The sequence below is a fragment of the Mus pahari genome, chromosome 3, assembly GCF_900095145.1.
Source record: "Mus pahari chromosome 3, PAHARI_EIJ_v1.1, whole genome shotgun sequence".
NCBI classification, from domain to species: Eukaryota; Metazoa; Chordata; class Mammalia; order Rodentia; family Muridae; genus Mus; species Mus pahari.
In genome coordinates, this window is record NC_034592.1 from 20,110,619 (window position 1) to 20,122,523 (window position 11,905).

General features: G+C 48.1%; 1 protein-coding gene across 2 annotated transcripts in view; it reads right to left on the reverse strand.

Annotated features, from left to right (window-relative positions):
* The window catches only part of Stxbp1 (syntaxin binding protein 1), a 62,321-nt gene extending 52,370 nt beyond the window's left edge, over positions 1–9,951 (reverse strand). The window contains exon 1 of one of the 2 annotated variants that reach the window (XM_021192613.2): positions 9,746–9,951. In XM_021192613.2, the coding sequence (XP_021048272.1) occupies positions 9,746–9,782 (37 nt within the window). In that variant the 5' untranslated portion in view covers positions 9,783–9,951. The remainder of the gene's footprint in view (positions 1–9,745) is intronic. The other variant, XM_021192614.1, reaches the window with a different exon arrangement.
* Between the last annotated feature and the right edge of the window lie 1,954 nt (positions 9,952–11,905).

Below are 11,905 nucleotides of genomic sequence, written 5' to 3' on the forward strand. Positions count from 1 at the left end.
GGACAGCATCCTGAGGTGGGACAGCATCCTGGGCTGGGACAGCACCCTGGGCTGGGACAGCACCCTGAGCTGGGACAGCACCCTGAGCTGGGACATCCAGACGGCAGGTCACAGATAGGGGAGGTACGACGGAAGCTATTTAGACCACTTTTCCAGCAGGTAACACTGAGAATATCTAAAGCAAAGCTCACTGGGAAACTCTCAGAGACATGACTGCCTCATCTTAACCCCCAAGGCAGCAAGCAGCCTTTACTACAAGGTGAGCCTGGAGTTTGAGTCTTTTTCCTGTCCTCAGACACACCAGAGGAAGGCATCAGATCCCATTACAGATGGTTGTGAGCCATCAATGTGCTGGGAATTAAACTCAGGACCTCAGGAAGAGCAGTCAGCTCTTAACTGCTGAGCCATCTCTCCAGCCTGAGTCACTTTTTAAACATTTATTTACTTATTTAATATGTGTTTAATACATGTGTGTGGCCGGAACTCTTCCCTGCTGGATGATTACAAAGGCTTGCTATTGGAGGCCTACTGCTTAAAGACCAGAGTGTGACGTGACCCAAAATCACAACAGAACCCTGCTCAGCTCCCATGCTTCATTTTTCTCCTGAGAAGGGCTTGCTACTAAATTCCCTCCTAGCTACCATAAAAAACTAAGTCACCTGGAAAGACTTGGCCAGGACTTGGTCACTCCTCACTGCTGAGAACCACCACACCTGTGAGTTCCTCCTCTGTGGGCCGCCAGCCTACAGCAGCTCGGCACCTCCTGCCGTCACAGGAACCTCATGAGGCTGTTTGAGAAAAGCCACCACTATCTGAGAGCTCAGTGTAAGCTGTCTTTCTGCCCCACTGCCGCAGTCCTCCTGACTTGCCCTTGTCAGTCTGTCTGGCACGAAACACCAGTCTAGTGCTATCTGTCCCTGAAAGTCACACAGGAGAAGAAGGCCTGATGAGGTGATTCACTCAACAGATAGTATAAACTGAGTCCCTACTGTAGGTAAGAGTCCCAGACTGGGGGGTTCCGAGATGCCTCCCGAAGCCTGATCTGTGTGATGTCATGTCAGCACACACCCTGCCTTTCCACATCGCCACACTTCCTCCTCCAAGCAACCAGGAGCAACGAAGTCAGCACAGAGAGCTCCTCACTCTAATTCTTGGAAAGCACCAAGAAAGAGGTGACCATTCCTCAAGGGTCCAGACTACCAAGCCTCCTTGCTGGAGAGCGGGGCCTTGCCCAGGAGCTGAACAACGGCAGCTGGCTCAAGGTCACTGGGAGGTAAGGGCAAAGGCTCAGACACCCGAATAGCTCTGGCTCCCACTGACTCTCAGGCCTCCTGGCTGTTCCCGCTGGGCCTGCCAGTCAGTGTCAGTGTCTCCCTCACTCGTTCTCCCACGATTCCTCTGACTGACTGTCCCCAACAGCTTAGGTCATCGCGTGGCCCCCAGCCTGCACCTCCATCATGACCTCTCCTGATCTTTGCTGTCCCTGCCCACTGCCTCTTAGCATATTCTCAGAGACAGTGCATAGGTGCATAGGGAAGGTAATGCTACCCCCAATTTGCTGTTTCTCTTGCCCTTGCCTCCTGTTGAACAATACGATCTTAGGACTTGTTGTGCTAAACTAGGACTGGTTTCCAGCCTTCTCTTTTCATCCCTTGCATCTGATGACTGTGACGTAACCCGTCAACATCTGTAAGATGTCTCCCAGCTTACCTCCTTCCCCCATCCACTCTTTGTCTCAGACCTAGGTTACCAGCCTCCCAAATACTGCCGCAGCCAGGACACCACCACAGCTCCTAACTCACTGCCTCCCATCCAATCTCCAGAGAGAACCCAGAGCACTTTAAACCATTCTAACCCTGTCTCCCACTGACTTAAAAATCTGCATGGGGTCTCAAGGACTTCTGAGAGATGACTCAGTAGCAAAGGAGTGTGCTACCAAGCATGATGTCCTGGGTCCAATCCCCGAGATCTGAAGCAGAAAACCAGCCCCCACAGGTTGTCCCAACCTCCACAGACATACTGTGGAACATACCCACTCCTTCCCATCCTCAAAATAAACACAATAAGGATTTTAAAACAGCACGAGGCTAAGGAAATCTAGCAACCCCCCCAGCTTCTCTGTCTTCCCTTCTCCAGCTGGATTCCTCTTTCCTGCCAACCTCAGCCCTTTCTCTGTTCGCCTTATTCAGCTCCCACTGAGACCACCTTCTACACAGCTAGCCTTTCTTTTTACAGATCTCCTTATCCTCACTTGTTTCCTGGGGATCCCAACATTATCCAGAGTCCCAGCCAGGGCAGGTCACTGCTGTGCTCTGTAGACCCCCACCAGAACCAGTTCTAGTTGGGCCTGGTGGTACTGGCCTATAATCCCAGCACTGTGGAGGCCGGGACAGGGGACCAGTTTTCCACACCCATCACCTTGCTGCACAGATTCTAGAACCAATAGGCAGTCTATACGGTGGATGAATGAACAAAGGCATTGGATCCAAATCCCTTGGAGGCCACTGAGTGCACTTGGGTGTGTTTGACAGTCCTTGAGTTTTCTGACATCTTCAAAGGCCACTACAGAAAGACTGACTTCTGGAGACCAATTTGAATCTGTACCTTCACAACCAGGCTCCCTTCCTACCCTAAATGAGAACAGCTGATGCAGGGTCATGTAGAGTTCACAGGGGCTTGTTGTAGTAGATCCTATTTCTTGCTCATCCTTGCGAGTTGTCTGGGGAAGCTGTGACTTAAAGCAAAGCCTCCTAAGGTAGAGGACTCAATTTTGTGATCTGTTCAAAGCAACTGAGCTGAGATGATGAGAATCTGGTTGGTTGCCGTGAGGCTGATTGACAGTTCCTGGGGGTGTATGACAGCCAGGAACAGGGGAAGGGTGTACCAGCTATATCCCCAATGGCCAAGACACCTGCTCTTAACATCTTCATTTACTAAGAGGAAAGACATTAAAGGATGCTTACAATAAAGACTCATCCTGGGATTAGCATTTTCAGTAGCACTTCACAGTGCTTAACCCTAGCCAAGCACCCTTAGGAAGAGCTGTGTCCCTCTGATCAGCTTAAAGCTGGCATTCCTGAGACAGTTATCCTAGGGCAAGCTTGGGACCAGAGCACACAATTTAGGACTGCTGGATTGCCAGAGGTAACCATAAAAGTTGGCCTGACCAATTCACTAAAGAAAGAATACTTCATTAGTTGCCAAACACCTGTTTGCCTCAGAGGTGCTTTGCGCCAAAAAAAAAAAAAAAAAAAAAAGCCATTCAATGTACAGCCAACACAATAAGCCATTGTTGGATACAGGGCAGCCGCAAGTCCTCTCACAACTGATGAAGACATAGGGATGCTACTTGGGCCCTAAACCACTACTTAGGGAAACTTGCCCCAACTTAAATTGTAAATCACATCATTATAAGGTGACAACCAGTTCAAAACAGAACTATATCTAGAAATAAACACCCAAAACAAAACAAAACCCCCAAAACCAAAATGGGCATAACAGTTCATGCCTTTGATCCCAACACTTAGGAGGCAGAAGCAGGTGGATCTCTGTGAGTTCGAGGCCAGCCTGGTCTACAGAGTGAGTTCAGGGCAGCCAGGGCCACACAGAGAAACCCTGTCTTGGGGAAAAAAACAAACCAAACATTCAAAGGAAGGGAAGGAGATGAGGTAGAAAGCATACTTGAGCCTAAGAATTGAGTTTAGCCTGGAACCAATACAAAGATCCCGTCAGAGGAAGGAAGGAGAGGAGAGAGGGGCAGAGGAGGGGTGAGAGAGCCTGGTCGAGGAAGTGTAGAACTGTAGCCCTCAGACACCCAGAGGAAAAGGTGAGGCAGTGCAGCTGCTCTGTGGGCTCGGCAGCAAGTAAAGGGGCTCAGTGGGTAAAGGTGCTTGCCGCTAGGCCTGATGACCCTAAGTTCAATTCCAGGACCCACATGGGAGAAGGTGAGAACCAATTCAGAACTTCTACATGTGTGCAATGGTATGTGTGCGCACATACACGCATGCACACACACACACAGAGTAAAATGCTATGTAAAAGACATCATTTTTACGGAGGATAGGGGAGTTGAGATAGGGTCTCACAACATGGTCTTGAGCAGTCTCGAACTTTTCATGCAGATTATGGTAGTCTAGAGCTTGCTGCAATCCTCCTGCCTCTGGTGCTCAGATAGCCAGCATGTACTACAACTGCTCTGGATGAAAGAAATCAAGTTGTTGGGTTTTTTTTTTAAGATTTATTTATTTATTGTGTGTAAGTACACTGTAGCTGTCTTCAGACACTCCAGAAGAGGGCGTCAGATCTTGTTATGGATGGTTGTGAGCCACCATGTGGTTGTTGGGATTTGAACTCCGGACCTTCGGAAGAGCAGTCGGTGCTCTTAACCACTGAGCCATCTCTCCAGCCCAGAAATCAAGTTTTAAAAAATGTATATACTTTGTGTTTGTGCGTGTATGTGTGTATGTGATATGTGTGTTTGTATGTAGGTCAGAAGCTGCTATCAGTACCTGCCTTAGTTTATGCAGTTTCTCTCTGTGCCCACGGCTCAGATTTGCTTTACTGCCTGGCCAGTGTGTTCCAGGGTCCATCTGTCTCCTCCACCCACGCCCTAGCTAGGGTTACAGATGCACATGACCTCACCTGGCACTTTTACCTGGAGCTGGGGATCTGAACTCAGGTCCTCATGCTTGCACAGCAGGGACTGTCCCCACTGAGCCATCTCTCCAGGCCCAGAAATCCCATTTTAAGAGCTGGGCAAAGTAGTGCACACTTTTGATCCCAGTACCTGGGAGGCAGAGACAGGTGGATCTCTGTGAGTTCAAGGCCAACCTGGTCTATATAGTGAGTTCCAAGCCAGCCAGGGCTACATAGTGAGATCCTGCCTCAAAAAAACAAACAAAAGAAAAAGAGCTAGATGCTCTATTCCGTTGGCACGATATTCCAGAAGACGCAAAACTCCAGGGAATGGCAAAGGGTCAGTGGTTGCCAGGAGCTGAGCGTGGGAAGAGACTATCCATAGGGAACGGCATGAGAAAATCTGGAATCTGTTTTTGTTTGTCCGCCTGTCTGCCTGCCTGTTTAGACAGGATCTTCCAGAGAGCCTGCATTTGACTCCTAGCATACACATCCAGCGGCTCACAACCACCTGTAACTCCAGCTCCACTGGATCTGGCACCCCCTTCAGGATTCTATCAGCACCTACACACTCAAAAGACACACAAATAAAAATAAATCTTAGCCAGGCGGTGGTGGCAGGCACACCTTTAATCCCAGCACTCAGGAGACAGAGGCAGATGCATCTCTGTGAGTTCGAGTTTCAAGACAGTCAAAACTATACAAAGACACATTGTTTTGAACAAATCATAGATAGATAGATAGATAGATAGATAGATAGATAGATAGATAGATAGATAGAATGAATCTTTAAAAAAAGAATTAAAAACCATAGTCCTGGGGCAGCAAGCTGGCTCAGTGGATACAGGTATTTGCAGCTGACCTTGAACTGAGTTTGATCCTTGAGACCTACAAAAGGAGGGGCTGACTCCTGAAAGCCTTCTTCCCTCTGTGGCACACTCCCAACTCAAACAAATAAATAGGTTTAATCTTAAAATTAAGCTGTAGTCCTGAAGTGAATAAACCATGACCCTTTAAACTCAGGGAGATACCCAGCTGCTAATGCTCTTGCTGGGCAGGCCTGGGGACCTTCGTTCATTCCCAGTAAAAAGCTGGCACAGGGGCACAAGAACCCACAATCCCAGCTGGCACAGGATCCTCCCATAATTCTAGCTACTGAACCTGTTCTCTTTCTCCTGAGTTGTTTGTTCAACATTAATTCTGTATCATGCACTGAGGACAGACCCAAGTACAAGCCCCCTGCTCTCCACTGAAGAAACATACAGACCAGTTGGGCAAGCCCGATACACACAAGTAAGACAGAGTGTGTCCTAAGGCGTGTTGGGGAAGCAGCAGAAAATCTCTGGAGGACTGACTGCCACACGGTAGACCTACTCCCACTTTGCTGTTGGTTTGGTTTCTAGGGGCTTGTTAGCGGGTTGGCTTGAAGACAGGGTCTCACTAAGTATCCCTGGCTGGCCTGGAACTCTGCCTTGAGAGTCCTGGAGTAAAAGGCATTTGCCACCATGCTTGCTCGGCACAGCAGACTCATGTTTTCTTAGCTTTCAGCTTTGAAACTCTCACAGCTCCTAGCAAGCTCTAAACAAAGGTCTGTAGAGTAAGCAGTTAAGTTGACCCATATCCTCTTACACCTACAGCCTGTGGGCTGTCCAATGAAGCTCAACTCAGAAGAGCCCAGAAGGGCCCTGGGGCTGGTACTACACATGCGCAAGGCTTTAAATTAGATTGGGGCAGATTGTGAGGGAAAGCAAGGGGCTCAAAACTACATTTATTTTATGTTTATTCATATCCTAAGTGATGTGGGCTTCCCCCCCAAAACAAACAAATAAAAAAAGAACAGGATAATTTTTTACTTCTGGAAAAATCTGACAGTGACCGTGCTGGCTAATTTTATGTCAACTTCACACAGCTAGAGCCTTTAGAGGAGGGCGCCTCAATTACGAAATTGCCTCTATAAAGTGGGGCTGTAGGCAAGCCTGTAGGGCATTTTGTTAATTACTGATTGAAGTGGGAGGGCCCAGCCCATTGTGGGTGAGACCACCCCTGGGCTCTGTAAGAAAGCAGGTTGAGCAGGCCTGCATCCACTCCTGAGTCCAGGTGCCTGCTCAGTCCTGACTTCCTTCAATGATGAACTGTGATGTGGAAAAATCCTTTCCTCCCAAAGTTAATTTTGGCCATGGTGTTTCATTACAGCTACGATAACCCCAACTAAGACGGTGACTATGGAATGTTAACTTAGAACAAAAGGAAGGTGACATTTAAACTGGTGCATAGTGGTTTTTTAAAACTAAGCTTTAGTGGCAGATGTAGCTCAGTGGGTAGAGTGCTAACCTAGCACACTAGAGGCCCCAGGTTCAATCCCAGCACTGCTTAAAATGAGACAGTAGTGGGAGGCTCCAGAGGTAGAAGCTGGAGGATCAGTTTTAACTCATCCTAAGCCCCTGGCAGCTCTAGGAGCACCTGGGGTATATTCGACTTTATTTTTTGGAGAAAAAAGCCAAAGCAGAAACCCCACCAAAAACTAGAAGGTAGCATTAAAATGGTATTCAGTGATGCATTTCCCTAAAGCACACGCCTAACTCAATTGTCACAGGAATAGAAGCCTGTTCACACATTCATCAGTTTTTTTAATTGCGCTTATTTTTGTACACCGCAGTTTCACTTTGTTTCAAAGGAAATTTTGGCCATATTGCATACTGATATATATATAGTATACATACTGATATATATATATATATATATATATATATATATATATATATATATATATACACTATATATATCTGCAGATTTATATATATATAACTTTTCCTGATGCTTACTTCTAAAAGAGGCAAAGCGAGAGGTTATGGTGGNAAATTTTGGCCATATTGCATACTGATATATATATTATACACACACATTAATATATATATATATATATATATATATATATATATATATATATATATACACTATATATATATAAAGTTTTATATATATATAACTTTTCCTGATGCTTACTTCTAAAAGAGGCAAAGCGAGAGGTTATGGTGGCACCTAAGGGTCTTGGCAAAAGGATGCAAACACCTCAACTGGGTATGGTGGTGCAAGCCTAGAACCCCAGCATTTTGGTAGCCTGAGACAGGAGGATTACCATGAATTCAAAGCCAGCCTGCACTGGGTAGCAAGTACCAGGCTAGCCAGGGCTGTAAAATGAGACCTTGTCTCAAATTAACAAAAAATAAACTGAAGTTGGTGACTCACACCTATAATCTTCAGCATTTGTGACGCTGAGGCAGGAGGATTAAGATAAATTTAATGCCAGTCTAGGTTACATAGTGCCTTCTGGGCCAGCATCTTGGACTGTAGAACATGTCTTGGGGGGAGATTCTATAATAAGAATTTTATCTTTCAAATGTAGTATTCAAAAAAATAATACCTGGAATACGACAATCCATCCCATACCTCTAACCCTTGAAAGGGGGGGGTATAGAGAAAACTGTATGTATGTAGAATGCAAGGACGTTATTTTTACTTAAATTACAAGGAAATGGACACTAGATTTTTTAAAATTAATTAACAGTGATTTCAGCAAGTCATTTAACTGCTCCAAGCCTCAATTGCTTTCCCATGGGTGAAAATGAAGATGTTGACGACAGAAAATCCCTATGGATACTCGCAGCCTTAAACACCGATTCTCCTCAGAAAACAATTCAAGTGGCCTTTAGAGCAACGGGTGCTAGCACGAGCATTTAAAAAGGTCGACTTCTGGTTTTGTTTTTATAATAATTTCTTCTGATGTACTATATCAGGGAAGAGTATCCCCCCATACTCATACCAGTCAAAAGAACAAGGGGTAGGCAGTTACGAAGCTCAACAGTTATGCTGCATTTGATGGGGGTTGGGGGGGGGCGGGGAGGAAGCTGCCATAGAAGAGGATCACTGAAAAAGGAAACTGTAAATTTCCACCTCTCCTACAGGGAAAAGGCACTTCCATTTTCTCTCTCACTCTAAAAAGAGATAGCCGAAGCCACAGCAGTCTTCACACGGTTTCTTCGTACAGACGTGCCAAAATACTGAAGAGGCACTATTTTTCTACCTAGGTCACCCATCCTTGAGAATACCGACAGCCCGCCCTCACTTCGACGCTCCCCATCCATTATAAAAAATAATAATAATAATACATTTAAACATGTCTGCTGTGCCTTTCATGCAAACCCATAAACAATCACATCTTCCCCGCAGCGACGCCCAGGGCTGAGTCCCACAAGCATCGAGACTGCAGACTGCGGCGCTGGCTGGGGCCACTCCTCCCGCGACACTCTGAAACTGCTCCCCTTCTCCCTTGGGAGCTCTAAGGGTTCGGACCCACTAAGACCCCTCCCTTTAAGTCCAGCCCGGGGAAGGGGAGGCGGGGAGAGCCCTGCAGGAGCAGCGCCACAGGAAAACCCCGTGTCCCCTCCCCAGCTGGCAGGAGTGGCCCTGGCGGCGCGCGCCCAGCCGCTCCCAGGTGGGTCTCTGCAGCCGGGGACAGCGCCCTGCTCCCGGGAGAGGGAGGCAGGGAGGAAGGAGGGCGCAGGCCAGGCTTCGTTCGTCACGATTCACGAGGGAGGGTGGGAAAGAGGGAGGGGTTGGAGACAGAAAAAGGGGGGGGGAGCGGAATTGAGAGCTCTGGATATGCAGAAGGCAAGGAAGGGAGACGGAAGGAAAGGAATACGTCTGGAGAAGTGTTGGGGTGCAGAAGGGTGATGCTGCAGAGGAGGGTGGTGGGCTGGAGGGGATAAAGGCGCGGGTGGGGGAGGTGAACAGGGAGAGAGAGAGGAGACGGGATGGGATGAAGGAAGAGAGATGGCGTGATGGAGGTGAAGGGATGAAGGTAAAAAGGAAAACGAGGTGTTTATGACGGCGAGGTGTGAGGAGGAGGAGGGGTGGGAAGAAGAGAGATGGAGGAATAGAGACTGAGGAGGCGTCTAGGGTGAGGAGGACCGAGGTGAAGAGGGGATCCGGGTGAAGCGTGAGTCAGGGAAGCCTGCTGGCCGCAGGAAGCCAGAGGGGCATCCCTCCCGGGAGGGCGGCGCCTGAATAACGGGTTTCGCCGGCCCCGGGGCAGCACCCGGACGCCACTTACTCTCTCCGACCACCGCCTTGAGGCCAATGGGGGCCATGGCGTTCTTCGATTCTCCGGGCTCCGACGCTCCTCCCGCGACACCGTCGCCTCCCCCGGGCCGCGCGCCCCGCTGTCTGCAGCCCGCCGCCCCGCAGTCGCGCTCGGGACCGACTGACGCGCGGACTCCGCGCGGGGGCGCGACTCGGGCCAGAGCGAGGCTGTGGAGCGGCCGGCGCGCGCGGGAGGGGCGGGGCTGCGGGGCGGGGTCTCGCGCCAGCCGTCATCGTCACCCGCGCGCTGCCGCCAATAGAAGCACGGCCCGGGCGTGAGACCCCGCCCTCCGGGATGCGGGCTCCGGGAGCGCCCTCCCCTGCGCCTCACGCGCGCGCCCGGGCCTCAGGGTCCTAAAATCCCCTCCCAACCCTACACTGGCTGCCCAGGCCATGGGAATCTCCCTAAAGCCAGGCTGTGATGCTCTTTCTGCTTTTTTTGGGGAGCCTTCCATTTTCTCCTGCCAAAAAAACTGAACTCTGAGAGCAGATTCTTATTAACTGTAGTCCCATTCCCAGCCACAACATAGGCTTACAGTACACTGAAACTATCCCTGTGTCTCTGTGGTCTGTTTACCATTGATGGGGCGCTAAGCTCTGTATCACACACCTTTCAGGTATCATTTTACTAAATTCGCGCAATAACTGAACATCATTTCTAATCTTCATTTTCAGGTGCAAAAACACACCCGAGGCGTTTGCTGTTGTACCATTTATCCATCAGCCACTAATGAATATTATTCTACCATTACTATGTATAAGCTATGTATATGTATTACTATGTATATTCTGTATAGTGGAGCTACACTCCTGCACAAGACATGGAACAAATCCAGTAGTTTCCAAGGTTCAAATCTAATTAGGAAATCCTACAGAATCAACTCTGGACTCAGCATCTCCTTCTTGCTGTCTACGTGGTCACACGCTGGTTTTCGCTGTGCCGTCTTTGCTAATGAAGAAGGTTGCTTTGGAAATACAGAACAAGAGTAAGAGATGTACCTCAGTGGTGGATGGAGCACTTGCTTGTTATATGTAAGGTCTCCACTTTGATCCCTGATGGTGGAAAATAAAATAAAGTGCAAAGAAAAACAAACAAATCCAACTAACTTAAAAAGCACAACGGAATGGGCTGGAGGGATGGCTCAGTGGTTAAGAGCACTGGCTGCTCTTCCAGAGGTCCTCAGTTAAAGTCTTAGCATTCACGTGACAGCTCACAATTGTCTGTGACTGTATCTAGTAGGACCCAATGCCCTCTTCTGATGTGCATACACGGCAGCAGAATGCTCACACACATAAAATACATGCAGAAATAAAGCTTTTTAAAAACATTTTTAAAGAAAAATTGAAAAGGAGCCAGGTATGGTAGCACACACCTTTAGTCCCAGCACTCAGGAGACAGAGAGCTAGGGGATCCCTGAGTTTGAGACCAGTCTGGTCTACAGAGCAAGTTTCAGACCAGCCTGGTCTACAGAACAAGTTCCAGGACAGCCAGGGCTACACAGAAAATCGCTGTCTTAACAAACAAACAAACAAACAAACAAGAAAGAACCACAAAGGAGGGGATAGCAACACAGACCTTTAATCCCAGCACTTAGGTGGCAGAGGCAGGACAAACTCCGTGAGTTCTTGGCCAGCCTGGTCTACATAGTGAGTTTCAGGCAAGCCAGAGCTACATATACCCAGTTTCCAAAAAACAAAACAAAACAACAACAAACTCACAAAGGAAGGTCCATTGAGATGGCTCAGTGGGTAAAGGTGCTTGTCATCTGACCTTATATCCTAAGTTTGACCCCCGGAATCCAGTTAGTCCAAGGAGCAAGCAGACTCCCACACGTTCTCTGACCTCCACACATGCACGGTGGCGCTTGGTATCAGACATTAGGTAAATATAATAAAACTTTTACAGCAGTTTTCTGGAAGCAACTCCCTAAAATTGTCTGACTTCCACATGAGTGCCACAGAGTGTGTACACACACATCATATTTACATGAGTGCCACAGAGTGTGCATACACACATCATACTCACATAAGTGCCACAGAGTGTGTACACACACATCATACTTACATATACATATAATAAATTAATTTTTTTAATCATAGAGGGGTGCTGGACATGGTGGTAAACGTCCCA